Genomic DNA, 18403 nt, shown 5'->3' on the forward strand with positions numbered 1-18403 from the left:
GGGACGAGCAAGCTTCTGAACCAAACCAAAACGCGCTAAGCTGAATCACTGCACACCTCTTGATCGAGTTATGTTTAATGTTTGTGCTTTGCTTAAACGTTTGGTGAAATGTGTGAAATGTTGTGATGCCGGGGGCAGACGTCTGCTGGGTACAGATGACAGGCTTCCAAGCTTGCTATTTTTATTCGAGACTTTCTTGTGAGATGTTCAGGCTCCTTCACCTTCCATCTGCTGTCCATTAGCCCTAAGCAAGGTGCTGTGTTACTGCCTAAACGCAACCTTCTGGCTCAGATCAAAAGCAGTGCATACATAGACAATGTGGGTTTAACATATAATTTAAAGCAATCGTCACAGCATGTTGTTTTTTAACATGTACTAATCTTATGCCATGTTTCCACTACGTGGTACGGCTCTGCTCGACTCCACTTTTGGTACTAGGTCCTTTTCTCTTTTTTATTTTCCACTTGGGCTTCCCCCGGCATTATCAGGTGATAGTAAGGTGCCATTTTTTTGATTTTATACGGGGAAAGTGATTAAAAAATTGCTCTCGCTTTTGATGGTAACTTGGCTAATTAAATATCACAGGTTTGTGCAGGATGTACCGTGTTGCGCTAGTCACAATTCCCTCTGACCAATCAGTGGTTAGCAGTGTTTTAACTCCACCTTTTAGTATCAGCTCAGCTCGCTTGGAACCTCGACCGAGGTGGTACCAGAAAAAGTACTAGGTAATATCCACAACTTTCGCTAATGAAAAAACAAAAACGAGTGAGTTGAGTGGAGCAGAGAAGAGCCGTAGCGTGCAGTGGAAACACGGTGTAGGAGTCAGACAGCCAGCTGCGCACCAAGAAAAGATTGAGACCGTCACAATGACTGCACTCACATCTTACTATAGCGCTAATTTTGTTCCGTGATCATCAGCACTGCATGGAAATGTCATGACCTTCATCCTGGTACTTGATTATTAGGGCTGTGTGGTCTTTTCTGTTGCCCAGGTTACGCTCCAGTTACAGGGATGTGCCACCCACTGAGGAGCTGCACTCTGAACCACGAGGACGGCTTCTCCTCCGCCTTTGTGGTTGCTCATGAAACCGGCCATGTGTGAGTAATGGCAAGTCTATGAAAAGACAAGCAGGGTCTTGCAGGATCTTGCTGCATCCAATTAAGCCGACAGTTCTGTATGGTAACTGTAGTCTGTAATCAAAGGTAGAGAGAGCCCTTTAACGAGGCAATGTTGTCTTAACAAAACAAAGATCTGGTTGCATCAGCATGTGCATGCATGTACGCAGCCAGGCAAGATGAGGTTATTCAGCTCACAGGTGTGTACATAAACCACATGTTGTGTATACACATATACTCTTTGCCCACTTTATCAGGTACACCTGTATATTTTAATGCAATCCAACACACCTGTTCGACTATTAAGTCTGTTTTTCTGATGCCTATAATGTTAATGTTTTGTTGACACTGTCATAGAGGTGTCAATTCAGTTATATGTTTTGCATTGAGGTTATAGTTAGAGGTTGTGTTTTCTGAACTGCATTAAATTGAGAGGTGATTCTAGTATTTTGCCCTCCTCATTGTGAATAGGAAGGACACAGACTATGAAACACCTCTCAATATACGGTAATGTAGTCCAATACAACATCACTTTTTTTTTTTTTTTTATTATTGTTTGGGCATTTTAGGCCTTTGTTATATAGGACAGCTGAAGATGTGAAAGGGGAGGGAGGGGGAATGACATGCAGCAAAGGGCCATAGGCTGGAGTTGAACCTGCGGCTGCTGCAGTAAGGATTGAGCCTTTGTACATGGGGGCGCATGCTCTACCAGGTGAGCTATCCAGGTACCCCCGGCATCACTTTTAAGATGACGTCCAACATTTTAATTTACACATTTCCCACAATGCCACCAAAAACGCAACATTGTGAGTTTCATAAAAATAGATGTTATAGCAGGGCTTTTGTATTGGATTAGAATCATTAGGTGTACCTTATAAAGTGGCCACTGAGTGCATGTTGTATACATTATTTTTAGAATATGAGTTCTACAAACCTTTCCCATTATATAATTTGATTTATACATGGATCATTTAAAATAGGAAAACTTACAATGTTTAAAAGGCCCTTTTAAAGCTCTGCAATTGAACTTTAAAATGTATTAGTAGTAACAGGTAACAGCAAATTCTATACCAAAGTAGTACGATTCAAACCTCTACATTTTCAGTATCTACTGGAATGTGTCTGTAGCACTGAGTATAATAAACCGTCAAGTTCTGAAAAGTTGGCTTTCCTCAACTGATTTCTTCAGACTTAGACCAGAAAACCTTTTGACTTTAGACAGTATTTAATTTAGGCAAAGTCCTTGTACGGCTGCTTGTGTTTAGACGACTTTAAACGCTGATGCATTGAGACATTTGGCTTATTTTATTGAATGAAAAAATATTTGTAGAGAAACTTGTAAAGTCTTCAAGTAAAGTATTGGAGCTGTTTCTGATATTTATGCTAAGCTAACTGGCTGCTGGCTGTAGCTTCATATTTACTGTAAAGACATTGATTTTCTCATCTACTCTCAGCAAAACAGAGAATAACCGTATATCCAAAAATGTATGACTGTTTCTTAAGTTAAGTAGTATTTAGTTACTAACTTTCCAGCCTTTATGGCTCCCTATTAATTAAGCTTAGTGTAGCGACAGACTGCATCCACTCTATGAACTTGTTGAGCTTCAGTTGGAGTCATTAGCAGCTTCTGCCTTTGGTCATAAACCAGAGTTATCATGTTTACCTACAAGTCCATTTCACACAGGCTGCCTGTCCTGTAATGGGGCTCTAAAGGCTTCTGATGTAATGTCTGTGAACTGAGCCACCCGCTGCGCCACGAACATCGAACAAGTGGCCAGACAGATTTGATTGACTGTCACATCGCACAAAAGAACAGAAGAACAGGTCACTAACCTTGTCATCTGCTAACAGTGGAAAGGGGCCAGACTCCGTGCTATGCCTGACAGAGCATGACTAATTCAGTGATTGAATGCACCACTTTTAACTGGACGGCATCCGCACTGTAATGGTGTTTTTGGTTCAATGGTTTAGAGTGCCCAACCAAACATTTCTCTCAGACTGACTGACTGAGACATAGTTGAAATGCGCATGTACATCTCTGTAAAAAAACAGATTTAATATCGCCCCAAACGTCTCCACTATATGATGACATTAATGGCTGACAGAAGTTCAGGTAAAGACCATGTCTTATAGTTTATAAACAAAACTGAACAACCAGGAAAAAACATGTGAATCATAGTTTATCATCAGCACACTCATCAGCTTTTCTTTGCATCTTTGTCCCATTTTTCTTCCCCACTTTCTAGTGTCATCTTCTGTGGTAAACAGTGTCCTCTTGCAGTAAGAAAAAGAACAACTTTTACAATGCACCTGAACAAAAATCAGGGTAAAAACGTAGAAACTGACATCCATTATGTCCATTACGTCCTGCTATCGCTGTTCTCGCTGTCCTTTTCATATAATCACAACCTAACATACCAGAATATCAACAGACTGATAATAATAAAGAGAAAATGGACATTTGCAAAATAACGTAGGACCTATGAATCAAGGCATTGCTAAAATCAAGATAATCCTTTATTAAACATACTAGATAGCAGATACTTGAGTGATGTGATGAGGGTCACATTGCTTAATAATGCCTTATTCAGTGAGTGAACTATGTGCACATCCAGTGCTTTTGCAACTCTGCAGGGAAGTGCATACACACGGGTTGTTTATATATCTAGGGTAGGTGGATATGAAAGCATATACAGTGTATATTTGAGAGATATTTAAATGTTTCAATTATGCAAATAAAAGACTGATGCCAGCAGCATCCTGCCCCCTCTGCTGTTCCACTAGCTTCTGTAACTCAATGGGTTTTCTCATCGAGGATTTCTTTAATCAGTCTCTGTGAAGAGCTTGAAGCATGTTCCTACACGAGCACCGGCCGCTATCATGGCCAGTGAGCTTAGACACCATCATTTCATCCCCAAAAAAAGAAAAAAGTTAATTAGTTTGTTGGCATTTAACAACCACCGCTCTCCACGAGGCTTTGTCACTGTGTCAGTGGCAAATGAGAAATGATGTTCCAAGCTCAACCTGAATGTGTATGGAAATGTCATCGTGTTCAGAGTAAATCAGCCAATATAACTTTTAGAGGGTGACACCTTGTAACTAATAGAGAGCTCAAGGTGACAACATTTCACTTTCTTTCAGCACAAAGATTACAGATGCTAGTAGCACCATGGAGAGCCCAACCCCTGCTGCTTGCTATGAATATCATCATCACAGTAAGCCTAAAGGTATTTTTGTAAAAGGAAGAACATCTTGGTGTAGTTTGGATTTTTTAAATTGTGGCACTTTTGACATCTTTTTCATTTTGCGAAATATACCAAACTTCTCAATGCGTCAGCTTTTATTGTTGTAGCTGAAGAACTCTATCAAAATAAATATGTGGTTTTAGATTAGGAAATATCTGATCAATGGCCAAATTTCAATACTTGATGGACAAGACTTCATTCTATGGAGACATTTTGATCAGTACTCAATATGTTTTGAGTTTTCACAATTATTTCTCTTGTACTTTGCTCTCTTCCTGTTCAATAAACCATTTCTTTCCCCCCTCAGGCTGGGCATGGAGCATGATGGCCAGGGAAATCGTTGTGCCGATGAGACCAGTATGGGCAGCATCATGGCACCACTTGTCCAGGCAGCTTTCCACCGCTATCACTGGTCACGTTGCAGCAAGCAGGAGCTCAATCGATACATCCAGTACGTTCTGTGGATCCAGCTCCCTGACTTCTCATTCTCCACTATTGGTTTTACGCTGCACAGCTTATATGTAGCTCAATGTGTTTTTTTTGTGTGAATTTTCATATCATTTTTTGTGGTCTGTACTTCAAAGATCTCCCATCTATGAATCTATTTTTCTCATCTTTTCTTCAGCTCCTATGACTGCCTGCTGGATGATCCCTTTGAACACAAGTGGCCTAAGCTTCCTGAGCTCCCTGGAATAAATTATTCAATGGACGAGCAGTGCCGCTTTGATTTTGGTGTCGGTTATAAAATGTGCACTGCTGTAAGTCCTTCACGCCTGTGTAATCTCCAAAATATTAACTGATTTGAATGACAGTGATGTACAGTAAGGGTGAAGTTAAATTAATGAGTTTGTTTACATTTCCAAAAGGAATAGCTGATGCACAAAATTGCTGTTTTCTCATTTAGTTTCGAACCTACGACCCTTGCAAGCAACTGTGGTGCAGTCACCCAGACAACCAGTACTTTTGTAAAACCAAAAAAGGTCCTCCGGTGGATGGAACAGAGTGTGCACCAGGAAAGGTGGGAAATGTCTCTGAATCAGCTATGAATTATAATTGTGTTTTTGTAGAGTGGACCTCTCTGGGATCTAAAGAGAAAACCAAAAAGCCAGTCATTAGTCTGGACTTTTTTACCTTTCTTCTTTCTGTCTGTCTTTTAGCACTGAGTTTTTTTCTCCTGTCTTTGTCATATTTTTAGTGGTGCTTCAAGGGCCATTGCATCTGGAGATCCAGCCAGCAGCCTCAGGGCCACGATGGGAGTTGGGGCTCCTGGTCCAAATTCAGCTCTTGCTCCAGGACATGTGGAGGTGGAGTTCGCTCCCGCAGCAGACAGTGTAACAACCCACCGTGAGTGAGAGCAAGAAAAATAGAACACACTGAAACAAAATCAGCTACTTTTTCAGGGGGCCAAATAGTTTATACGCTTTGTGTGCTCATCCAACAGATGATGCAGTAAAAGTGTGAATGCAGAGCTGGAAAGCATGGACAGTTTGTGATCCAGCACTGGCTTTGATTAAGTTTGCTTAAACTTGACTCGAAAGGGTGTGAGCTACTGTATGCATCTCTGCCAATTTGTTACTGTTTATATTAAGTTTTACATGATGCCATTTTCTCTTCATTTAGCACATTTTTCAGTTTTATAGCTTACTCTTACAGGATATAATTAAGCATTTATCTTAATTTGTGAGCCTTCACAATTCAGATTTTTGCAGGTACCAGGTTTGTTTAAAAGGCCTTTCAAGCTTTTTACAAACATGTGTTTCCGGTTTTGGTGTGACCATCCGGCAGTCCACCTTTTGTTAAACTGATGCACTGTTTGGAAATGAAGTCATTATTCTAGGGGTATATCATCAACATTACACTACCAAACTTTAAACTGCAGCAATGCTCACACTGTTTAAAGTTTTGATTGCTTCGCTCATTATTTATAGTATAGTATTTATTACCCATATTTGATCATCTTATTATTCTAGTAACATTAAAATACAGTTTAACTTTGTAACATGTCAGTTTTTCTTATTCAGTTTCAAACTGCTTATAAAATTCAAAGAAACAGAATACATTAAGTTACAACGCCCCTCCCTACCTCCACCTAAAGAAGGATGTGTCTCATAAGGATATGAAAGAAGAAGTGTCAATTATTGTAAAAATGTATAGTATATATGTAGTTTAAGAGAGTATAGAATGGATTGCAGGAATCCACTTCTTAATAAATTGGGGTTTTAGAGCTTTAGTCCACATGTTATTTGTTCCATCTCATAAAGTTCCCATACTTTTTAAATCCAGCCTTTCCTTCAAAACCCTTGGAATTATACCAAGAAGGACAATCTTTGGATCTTTGGGAATATCATGATGGAAAACTTCTTTAAGGGCATCATTTTGTTTCTGTTATTTATCAGGCCTGCCTACGGTGGCCGAGATTGCCCCGGCTCTGCTTTTGACTACCAGATGTGCAACACGGAGGAGTGTGCTGGCCCTTACGAGGACTTCCGTGCTCAGCAGTGCATCCAAAGGAGCAACAAATACCACAACAACATCAAGCACACCTGGCTACCGTATGAGCACCCAGATGGTAAGTCTGTAAAAAGCGAAGCAAAATTGGCTCTCTCTTTCAGAGGTTTGCTTTAAAGTTTTGTGCAAAGCAACAAGTGGGACAGATTACATTTGCAGGAGCAGCTGCTCTCACGCATATTTCGATTTAGGTGGGTGTTATCTCTCCTCTGTGTCCTGTTGATGTCTTTCTCAGATTCTCAAGATATTTGCATGAACCAAGGTGTGTGCTTTTGTGTTTCCAGAGGCCCGTAAGTGTGAGCTGAGCTGTACATCAAAAGAAACAGGAGAGGTGGTGTTCATGAACCAGGTGATGCACGATGGGACCCGCTGCAGCTACTCAGAGCCCTTCAGCGTGTGCGCCCGAGGAGAGTGTCTGGTATGTCTCTGCTAAACTACGTGCACTCACAGACACAAACCATGGCGTGTTTTAAAGGTGCAATATGTAATATTGTGTGTAATACTGGCAGCTAGCGGTTAAAATAGTTACTGCAGTACAAATTCAAAATACTGGAGAGTCGTTTCCCCCGCCCCCTCCTGCTCAGACTCGAAGTTCACGGGGGTTGCCAGGCTGAGACCGCAGCATTCAACAATGTTGCTAGACGCTTTTCTCACATAGCCAGACATTACTCCACAGCACAGCGGAGTAGCTAACGGTAGATGCTGGCTATATTGACAGTCATAAAAGCCCGTGCTCACGCGGAGCTCTGTAACCAACTGACAGACACACTTTTTCGCCTTAAAATTACAGTATGAACCGCTAAAAACACAACAAGCTCACTGTCCTCTCCACACGCCAGTCAGGCACACTTCCTCGGCTTAGAATTACAATACGAACCGCTAAAAATACCACTACCTTGCCGACGGAACACACTTCATTGGCTTAGAATTACGGCAACAATCGCTAAACACACTGCAAACTCACAGTCCTCTCTTTCCGATTTACAGCCACCCTCTCGTGGCTTAAAATAACTCACCGTTGTCGGCTCCAGCCGCTGACGAGGCTATACGCTGTAAACAGCCATGGGCTGCATGCCTGGTCCTCCGGTAACGTTAGCTAGCAGTTAGCAGGGTTAGCAAGGCGGCGTTAGCCAGGACCAGTCGGGATCACGTTACTGGCTATGTCTCAATTGTTTTTGCGAGTAACCAACTCGGGTACTCTAGCTATATAATTCAATATGAGTACACAAATGTTAAAATAACAAAAAATGCCCATCCCTAGTAGCTGTGATAAATTAGCCTGAAGCTAATGCTTACCTGTTCAGGAGAAAATAAGCCAACTCTGCGTCCTTTTGGGATCTAAGCTGTCTCCATCTTTCAAATACATCTCCAATATTTACCAGGGGGTTGTTACGTCTCTGGTCACGCAACTGTTAGAAACATGCTGTTTTCTTTTTTTTTTACGTCAGGTAAAATCTATCTCCGTTGATCCTGTTTGTTTGTGTGCTGCTTTCATGGCTGTACTAACGTTACAGCTGTAGCGTGCTGGGTTTACGTTTTTACAGGTATATCTGGCAACCCGGCCTGGCTGTCAAACTGGGCCGTTGATAACAACACACAGATCAAAACATAAACACAAATTCCGTCACGGAATGTAAATTTCAAAAAGAAAAAATGACATTAGCATTGTTGTCAGAAAAGATAGTATTTCAGTTTAACATGTTTCCTTAATATCTGATGAGGCATTGGTGTCATTTTTGGATTTATTACAATACAAATATTACATATTGGACCTTTAAGTTACAAATTAAAGGCCATATAAAATAAGATAAAAATATAAATATTATGTAAATACATGTAATTGCTTTTTTTTAAGATGATATGAAAACAATACAAAATAAATAAATCAATACACACGTGCTGTTGCCTATTGCAATAATTTCTATGCATGTTTTATGCCAGAGATCAGCATCTTCAAGCAGCTGAGCACCAGAAGGAATACTGTATGTAATAATAACTATCACCTGACAATGAGCTGAGTTTGGAAATGCCATTGTTCCTTAGAGCCTTAACCTTTACTCAAGTGTATTTTGATGATTAAAAAAGTGCCCTTAGAAAGAGTTATGCAGATATTTGATGGCTGCACACCTCTGCACACACACAGACATTCCTTTGTCTCAACATTCACCTTGGACATAAAGTTGAAACTTCTATTGTGGCAGGCCAACCGCTCCGTGTTTTGGCTACATTCCTGTTATGTCTGGGTGTGTTTCCAAAATGCATCATCTTAAACATCCGAAACAGTTGCCTGCAGTGTTTTTCCCATGGCATCACTTTCCTAGTGGAGCAATCTCGGTCTGCGTAAAATTCAGCCGCAGCGTTGCCCTGATTTGATTGACTTGTCTTTGCCTTTCTCTCACACAGCATGTGGGCTGTGACAAGGAGGTTGGCTCGTACAAACAAGAGGACAAATGTGGAGTGTGCGAGGGTGACAACTCCCACTGTCGCACCGTGAAGCTGACACTCACCAAGACGCCCAAAAAGAATGGTAATTATCAGCGACGTGGACAGGCCAGTGCTGAAGTAAGCAACTCTGCTTCAGATGAGTCATTATATGAGACTTTCATTATTTAAGTTTAAATTAACTAATCCAGAGGCCTTAAACACATCTTCCCATATCTGTGTTTAACCACAACCTGTATCCCACCAAACTTTCATCCAACAAAGGATCAAACTTAAATAATTTGATTTCATTAATAATTGGCTGCTATTACAGACCCTAACAGTGCCAGCTGTTTAAGGCCCCCAGCTGAAACGGGCCGTGTCTTTTTGTCTTGGTAGGAATGCTGAAAATGTTCGACATCCCAATAGGAGCCCGCCACATAGTTATCGAAGAGAACGAGACTTCCCCTCATATAATTGGTGAGTGTGTCACATCTTTTTCCAACCGCGGAAACACGTGATTGGTGTTAAGTAACAGAATCAGTTTGTGACTAAAAGTCACAAGACCAGTTGTTTTCCAAACGTTACAGGTTTCTTGTTTGTGTGTGTGTCTCTGTATGACCACATCACATTATAATTACCTTGTAAGACTGGCAGTATAACTTCAGTACAGGGTTACCAAGTTCAACATCTTTACCCAATAAAGAAGGACATTAAAGAGTCTGTTCACCCTCAAAACACACATAAACATTTAAACCGCTTTGGCTTCATTTGTCCAGGTTTGAGATATCTGTCAGATTCTTGTCACCTCTCCAATTCAATGGAGATAAAAGGAATCCAATTTGTGGCACTCGCAAGATTCAAAAATCTTCATGCAAGAGCCGCTCATACGAACACATTCGTTCTTAAGGGGCATGAACAAGTAAATTAAGACAACAAAAACTTGTTTGACTTAATTTAGTCGCATAATCTGATTGAATTTGGAGTTTAAATATGTTACCAAAATCAATATGTTGTGCATTGTGGCACTCAGCAGTGTAACATCACCTACTGTATAATATTCCTTGTCCATCTCCATGACTACCATGTCCCCTTGATTGCCTCCTATCTGACTCATTGAACACTTTGCTGTAGCAAGATGTTTTTTTTAGTAGGCTATTCAATTTAACGTTTCCTTCTTTATTTCTGTCACAGTACAAGGCTACTGTACTTAAAATTCTTTTGACTCTTTGGTATCATTTTTGTGAATGAAATGTTGTGTGTCATGCCAATGAACAAATCTCACAAACATGCACTGAACAGGTGGCATTCATCGGGTTAAAACAAGCAACTTACGACAAGTGTGTTTATTCAGGGTTTTGTGATTCAGACTGAACAATTGTACCAGCAAAGGTCACTAGAGTTTAGGATCTACAAATTAGCTTGCATGAGGCCCAATATCCTGCTGGTTACTTTGGATATCCATGGACCATGGACTACACTGTTAACAGTTTTCATTGCAACAACTTGGCTGCACTACATGTACATTGACTCCGTGTCAGATTTGAAATGTATTGTAACTGCTGTGAAACCACGCTGACTACATCTGTCCTTCACCAAGTAGCTTTGCAAACCAGATTTCAAGCTTAAAGAGCATATTTGATACTAAAAAGATAGATTTACAGAGTTCAAAAATAATGTTTGTGTATGTGTAGCCAGGAGCGATGCCCCCCTGTGGTGTTTGATGTTACAAAGACTTTTCTGTTTGTCAAACTGTTCTTTTTTCGAACAAAAAATAACAATAAAATAAAATATAAAAACACAACAAGTGTGTAGCAACACACCAAAAGGAAAAACAGTATCTATAAAGTGTTACAAACAATATGTTCAATCTGTCCAAAAAGGAGCAGGACGAAGCTGAAGCTTGTTTTTTTTTAAGTCTGCAAATGTCAGTCACCGCCTGTGTTTTCTCGTCTGAATTTGAAATGATTGAAGTAGTTGTAAAACAAAGAATTTCATAATCCCTAATAATAAATTAGTGTGGTGTGCTATGTCTTATATTTCATCTACTGAGAGAACTGAGAAGAAGAGTTGACAGACAAAAATGATCACCCCTTGTTTTCCCGCGAAGCTGACATCTATGTTATTTCTCCCGATGGATTATTATAGATGTCAGTGCAAGCACCGCACATTAACAGGTGCTATTGTAGTGATAGGAAAATAACAGTATAGCTTTCTAATTTAAGCGACACTGCTTCGCTAATGAGTTTCCGTTTAAGCTTAATGTAGGCTTTATCTGTAAATGCAATTTGAAGCCTTGTGTCAGAACTAATGAGACTGGAGCATGTCTACAGGTTTAAGAAGGAGTGACAGACTTGTATCTTTCAACTTACAATAGCTCTCTGTACGACTGGCGATGGTGAGTCAGGATCACCGAGGCATTCAGCCCAAACCTTCCCTCTCCTCTTTTCTCCACTCTTTTCCTCTCTGGCTTTTATTAGCTCATGGGAAGAAGAGATGACACACAACTTGGAGAAATTACCGTTGGCTAACCACAGCGCCAAACATCTCAAAATACGTACTGACACGTTCCCTGCTAAAAGGAAAATCTCAGTTGTTTGGTGGGGGAGGGGTACATCCTGAATTTGTGTTCAATCTTTGAGATTTTTAATGAATGAAACTAAAAGCTACATGATGTGCACACATTCTTTTCCACCACACACGCGTGAAGAAAACTTTTTTTTTTTTCACTTATTACTGACAGCTGTGAAGAATCAAGTTACTGGAAACTTCATACTGAATTCAAAAAGTGAAGACGCTGAAACAAAGACATTCATCGAAAATGGTTTACAGTGGGAGTATTTACTCGATGGCGGAAAGGAGACGCTAAAAACAACTGGTCCTCTGCATGAAGGCATCGTAGTGCTGGTGAGTGGGACTGGAACAGGATCATCACTCTTTACTTTTTCCTGAGTTTCATTGTTTTTCTACTAAACCTTGTTTCTTTTTGCTCTAGGTCATTCCCCAGGAAGAAGATGCAAAGATCAGCCTGACATATAAGTATATCATACATGAGGACCTGTTACCGCTTATTACCAACAACAATGTTCTTCTGGCTGAACTGGACACCTATGAGTGGGCACTGAAGAGCTGGTCTCAGTGCTCCAAACCCTGCGGGGGAGGCAAGTTTTCACCTGGTTCTAACATCTGTCCTGAGTGACCGATCACAAGTGGACAGCAGTACGTGTGTTCACACTTGGCAGTAGAATGTGTCACACGTGCATCTTGAGTGACCACATGTGATCGAATCTCACTTCCTGTAAATGCAAAAAAAAAACATAATTTCCGTGCATATAGATAGCCTACATATTTCAATGAAAACTCGCTTTTGTTAGTGTTGTGTATGTGGGAATTTCAGTTGTAACACTCACGTAGGCTAAATACATTCATTATTACTGAAACAATACAATAGCTAATTTAAAAGCACTACCTACAGTTTGTGTCTGTGTGCCGAAGAAAGTAAACATTTTCTGCGTGACGGCGGTATGTGTGTGTAATATGTTTGGACTTTCTGTGTCAGAGCTCTGCAAAGCACTTGAACAAAAACACCGACACAAGATTCACTCTCAGTGGTCTATGTGGCATGACAAAAAATTCTAATGAGTATGTAGTTCTGCCCACAGATGAGTAGGCTGGCCCCTCAATGTGGCCCAATGTGGCGTGTATGTTTAAATAACAAAGCAATTAAAGCTGCACATCGTTACTTGGTGTGTGTTCAGAAAACAGAAAAGATGAAAGAGTTTTTTTCATCTTGTTATTGTTAATCTATAGAGAAAAATAGTCACTGACTGACTAATAATATTCTATCATTAATCTAATAGTCGATTCATAGAAAAATGAATTACAACAGTTTTGCTAATCATTTAAATCATTCATGCCAAATGATACACTATATTTCCAATTATTAGTATATATATATATATATATATATATATATATATATATATAGATTTTAGAATATTTGCTTCTTTTCCCTGTTTTTAGTCATTATAAATCAAATATCCTTTTGATTTTTGATTTTTTTTTTTACTGTTGGACAGACAAAACAAACAAAGCCAAAATTAAAAGAAAATTGGACTTTAGGAACTTGAAATTAGTTGTGGCTCTAGATGAAAATTAAGCAAGTTAAAAACATTTGGATTTCAGATTTGTGTATTTAACTATGCTAGTATGTGTGTATGATCTTGCTGGAAGTTTAATTTTGTACACTTTCCACCTTTCAGGCATACAGTACACAAAATATGGATGCAGGAGGAAAAGTGACAGTCGTTTAGTACATCGAAACTTTTGTGAAACCAGCAAAAAGCCCAAACCCATTCGCAAACGCTGCAATGTCCAAGAGTGCAACCAGCCCACGTGAGTGCCCTCCAGCTATAGATGGTTATATTTGAATAGCTAGTGAGGCATTCAAAGTGATAATAATGGCTTCAGCTTCAAGTGTCCACCCTGACATGGAATATAGGAGCTGTTCAACAGCTGTGTGACGTGAAAACCTTTTTAAAGAGCCTGCTGTGCTTACAGGTGGGTCGTGGAAGAGTGGAGTCCCTGCAGTAAGACCTGCGGGAAGCTTGGCTACCAGACCAGGGCGGTGCAGTGCATGCAGGCGCTTCACAACGGCACCAACAGGCCCGTCCACAGCAAACACTGCATTGAGAATCGGCCGGAGACAAGGAAGGCCTGTAACCACACAACATGCCCTGCCCAGTGGAGGACAGGGGCGTGGTCTCAGGTGAGTCAGTAGGACAGCCAGCTGCACCAGCTCTTGTTGAGTTCAAAATTCGCCTAGTTCTAACGTAAATGTTTACTAAGTGGAGATTTAGGCATTACTAAATAAGTGGGTTGCACCACACAAACTAATTCTTAGGTAGCCATTTGTTGTTACTAAATATTTAATATGTACAGTACCTTGGCCCCCTAAAACTGTTGTTTTTGGCAGTTATGTAAGCGCTCATGATGCTACGGTATCTCCTGTTTACGCTGTTTATTCAGTTGATTTGATTCAGATATTCCCAAGCAATCGATTTACACATTACTGAAGTCTCTATAGCTAAGATATTGCTTAAGTTTTAAATGGTGCAACCAGATTCAGTAGATCAGTTGTAGACCCTGACTGTGGTTTTCAAGAGCTGTAACAATGCCATGAATCATCTCCTCATTCTCAAATAAAGTGTTAATAAATCAATCGCTTTGACGTGTGTGTGTGTGTGTGTGTGTGTGTGTGTGTGTGTGTGTGTGTGTGTGTGTGTGTGTGTTGTGTGTGTGTGTGTGTGTGTGTGTGTGTGTGTTGGTGGTGTGGCAGTGTTCGGTGACCTGTGGCGAAGGGATTCAGCAAAGACAGGTGGTTTGCAAGGCCAGCGACAACACCATTGGAGAATGTGAGGGCGAGAAGCCGGAAACAGTCCTCATTTGCAAACTAAGTTCTTGTCCAGGTGAGATCCACAAACATGTAAGTGAACAATATTCACCAAGTCTTACAAACACTGTTGGAGAAACTTCCTCTGCATGATCATTTTCTTTTCATTATGGATACAGAAAAACTTTAGAGGAACTTGTGGGTGATGCATCTGCGTCTGCTGCATTATTCTGTAATTATATACATTTAGTCATAATCACTTTTGGATGGCAGTTATATAAACATTATGTGATTGACTACATTTTTGTAGTTAGTATGATGAATTACACCAGCTGGTTAAACTGAGACATATTTCAGTGTGTCAAAACATTTCTGCACTGGTGCCCTCCTGCAGCTTTTTCTCACATTGCTTCCTCTTCAAAGAGCTGGTATCCGCTAACGTGCGTCTGTTTCTCTGCACAGTGGAAAATTGAGTTTTTTTTGTCAAAAACACTAAGAAGAAGTCCAGGTTGTGCCCTGCATAGTGTACTTGTAAATGGCACCAAGCTTTATTATAGGTTTTAAAAAGACGTCTCTGTTTTCTTACAGTAGCAAGATGTTGTCAAGAGCTTTTTTGGGGTACTGTGGCTGCTGTTTAATGTCTTATTTAGCAATATTTTTTGCCACATTTTGTCCTCCACTCCAGGACAGCCAGTGTCTCCTCTCACCGTTGAAACAATGGAAAACGCCACAATAAAAGACGAAGCTGTACACCAAAGGGCTCATGAAAACCCTGTCCACAAAATCTCTTCAAGTAAGTCAATATGTAATTCGTTTCAGAAATCACTTTGATAAAAACGTAAACATCTACAGTAGAAATGTTTTTTTCTTTGAATCCTCATAGTGATGTCCGCTCCCCTTTTATCACTAGATGAGCCATGTTTGGGGGATAAATCAATTTTCTGTCAAATGGAGGTTCTTGCCCGATATTGTTCCATCCCTGGATATAATAAGCTTTGCTGTGAGTCTTGCAACAAGAAGGAAAACTTTGCCACACATTCTCCTGACCTCCAAAACACCCCAGTAGTCAAAGTTGAACCTGACGCCTCCGCTCCTTCTCACCCTGCATCGGCCAAAGCTCCTCCACCCGCTACAACCCAGAGCCCGCCGCAAACCACTAAAGCCGCAAGCAGACGGCTTCGCTCCACCGCCCCAGTGCCAACCACCGCTTCTGCTGCGGAAGCCTCGCCATCCACAGGTGCTGCTCTGGCCCAGGGTCCCACCAGCGACTCCTTCCTCACAGCTGGGAAAGGAGACTCAGACCCGGGGTCTATTCTACCTCCAGGGCCTCCACGGCCCACAGCAGACTCCAGTGGAGTTGCCTCTAAAGAGCACAGTCCAAACAGCACTTTAGGCCCTGTCGCTGAAAGGTCAAGAAGGGACGATTTAGGATCCGAGAGGGACTTGAGTCACAGAACCCTTTCAGCTCAGAAATGAACAATGAGCATTGTTTTGACCGTGCTGCTCTGTGTGACGGTCTCATACATCGTCTCACCCATTGCAGCATCTGATAGACTTGCTGCAGATATTTTCTTTTTTTTCTTTTTTTTTTACAACAATTTATTTTTCATGCCAGTGAACTTAGACCAGACCAGCGATGGTTACCTCATCTACACTCCAGAGTGATCTGTGCACAGCGTCGCTCTGCCCTGTGCTTCAAATATGAAATGGAAGAAAAACAAGTTGTCAGGTGCTGTAAACTAAAACGACTACAAGACGTGTTCAAAATGTGATGACTGCATTGCTACATTCATGTTTTTATCTGTGTACAGTTGTGTAATCCTGTTATTTTCAAGTGCATTAGAACTACTATTGAACTTGTATTGTGAACATGAGGAGAGGTCAAAGGCCGTGGTTTTTTAAAGGTGCACGTGTCAGCTGTGGAGGCTAGAGTGTGCCACCAGAATAATTGTAGACTCTGCTAGTGTTTAAATTATAATCAATTGATATATTGCTAAGTTATTAACTAGTTAAATTACAATTTGAATGATGCATTGCATAATGCAAAGTAAATTAGCAGATTATTAATTTTATTTCTTATTCTGTTTTAAGAATGAATATAATTTTCAAATAGAATTGCAATTATAATAATTAATTATGTTGTTCCCTTTACTAATGTCTCACAATTCCTTGTCTGCTACAGTTTCCATTTGATGATAGCTCTAATTTAAGGACAGCTCTCACATTTCAAGATGTCCAAACATTGTGGCACCTTCAATTACTTACACACATTTAATTTGTACGCACATAAGAAATGTAATAACGTCCAACCCACAAAGCAATAACAGGAACTCATTTGCTCAGCATCACAGTGCTCCTGTTGCTGTAGTACACTTTAAAATTTCTTTTAAAGAAATAGTTTGACATTTGGGGAAATGCGCTTTTTCGTGACCTTGCTGAGAGTTAGATGAGAAGATCGATGCCACTCTCATATTTCTGCTTTAAGAAATATGAGAGTGTGAAGAATGAATATGAATGAAGACTGAAGGCAGGAAGAAACAGTTAGCCTGGCTCTGTTCAAAGTTAAAAGAATCTCACTAATTTTAGCGTGTTGTATCTTGTTTGTTTAATCTACATACAAACAGAAAAAAAAGTTCTTGGTCGTAGGGAGTTATGTGCACTAACTAACTCTTGGCTAACAGCTGGGACTTCCTGGAGTCTTGTCATCATCATGAGGTTGCCAACCAATCTAACTAACAGGGAAACGTTTATTAAGAAACAGCTACAGGTTTTTATATGTGCTGATACATGTATTTCTTCACACAGCCAGGCAGTGTTTCCCCCTGCATAAAGCTAAACTAATCTATGAACTTTTAATTCATCATTTAAATGCAAATGTTATTATTAAATTGATAATGGTTTTTAATATGCAACTAATGATTTTAATAAGACCTGTCAAGTGTATAATTATTTCAGTGGCACACTTCAGCCTCCACCCACATCACTCCTGGCAGGGAGCCTCGTGGCTTCTCTGTCCCTGGTGCTCTTTTTGTTGTTGTTTGTTCCCAAATCCAACGTACTGGTGATTATCCTCACTGGTAAGAAAATCATGACTGTCTGCAAGCCAACCCCACTGTAGCATGCTCTCTGTCTGCCTTTGTGGAAGTCAGTCACTTAACGCTTTAAAAACAAAAAAGATTTAAGAAAAAAAAACTCAATTATCTTTTTGTAACTGATATATTTTTCAGATAATAATGTATATAGTGTAAATTTCAAGTTATGAAAAGATATTAACAACCAGGAATTGAACCGAAAGTTTGTTGCAATTAAAGTTAAGTCTAGAGACTGTGGTTGGTCATACTGTTTCAACATTCCTGCATTGCAGTTCATAACATCATTATGTTTATTGTATAGTTATTGTATATACGTACGTGAATGAAAGCTTTAAATGTTAATATTTATTGAATTTTTAAGTGGTATGGAGAACAAAGTAAAACACGTTTGAAAGAACTAAGATTCTTGTTATTTCACTTCAGGCCTCCATTTACTCCTGTTATATTTACCTTTTTTTGCTTTACTTCCATTAGGGGTTAATCAGTCCCTCCAGAAAAACGCGATTATGTGATTGCATAATTCAATGCATAATCAGCCAAAGTCCGCATATTTATGCGGGGTCCGCATTTTTTGAAATACGCCGCACTTTCGCCACATAAATTGTCGATTTCTGTTGCGTTTACGTCAC

The 18403-nt window shown here is 40.1% G+C and overlaps 1 protein-coding gene across 3 annotated transcripts in view; it reads left to right on the plus strand.

Annotated features, from left to right (window-relative positions):
- LOC120551485 (A disintegrin and metalloproteinase with thrombospondin motifs 14) overlaps nucleotides 1-18171 on the plus strand; it is a 48888-nt gene extending 30717 nt beyond the window's left edge. For 2 of the 3 annotated variants that reach the window (XM_039788950.1, XM_039788951.1), the window contains exons 7-22: nucleotides 993-1098; nucleotides 4669-4812; nucleotides 4987-5119; nucleotides 5266-5379; nucleotides 5557-5705; nucleotides 6758-6930; nucleotides 7154-7287; nucleotides 9273-9396; nucleotides 9690-9770; nucleotides 12034-12197; nucleotides 12286-12451; nucleotides 13553-13685; nucleotides 13851-14058; nucleotides 14629-14758; nucleotides 15368-15475; nucleotides 15593-18171. In XM_039788950.1, the coding sequence (XP_039644884.1) occupies nucleotides 993-1098; nucleotides 4669-4812; nucleotides 4987-5119; nucleotides 5266-5379; nucleotides 5557-5705; nucleotides 6758-6930; nucleotides 7154-7287; nucleotides 9273-9396; nucleotides 9690-9770; nucleotides 12034-12197; nucleotides 12286-12451; nucleotides 13553-13685; nucleotides 13851-14058; nucleotides 14629-14758; nucleotides 15368-15475; nucleotides 15593-16158 (2633 nt within the window). In that variant the 3' untranslated portion in view covers nucleotides 16159-18171. Of the gene's footprint in view, nucleotides 1-992; nucleotides 1099-4668; nucleotides 4813-4986; nucleotides 5120-5265; nucleotides 5380-5556; nucleotides 5706-6757; nucleotides 6931-7153; nucleotides 7288-9272; nucleotides 9397-9689; nucleotides 9771-12033; nucleotides 12198-12285; nucleotides 12452-13552; nucleotides 13686-13850; nucleotides 14059-14628; nucleotides 14776-15367; nucleotides 15476-15592 lie in introns of all 3 variants that reach the window. The other variant, XR_005637885.1, reaches the window with a different exon arrangement.
- The last annotated feature ends 232 nt before the right edge of the window (nucleotides 18172-18403 follow it).

The sequence above is a fragment of the Perca fluviatilis genome, chromosome 21, assembly GCF_010015445.1.
Source record: "Perca fluviatilis chromosome 21, GENO_Pfluv_1.0, whole genome shotgun sequence".
In the NCBI taxonomy this organism is placed as follows: Eukaryota; Metazoa; Chordata; class Actinopteri; order Perciformes; family Percidae; genus Perca; species Perca fluviatilis.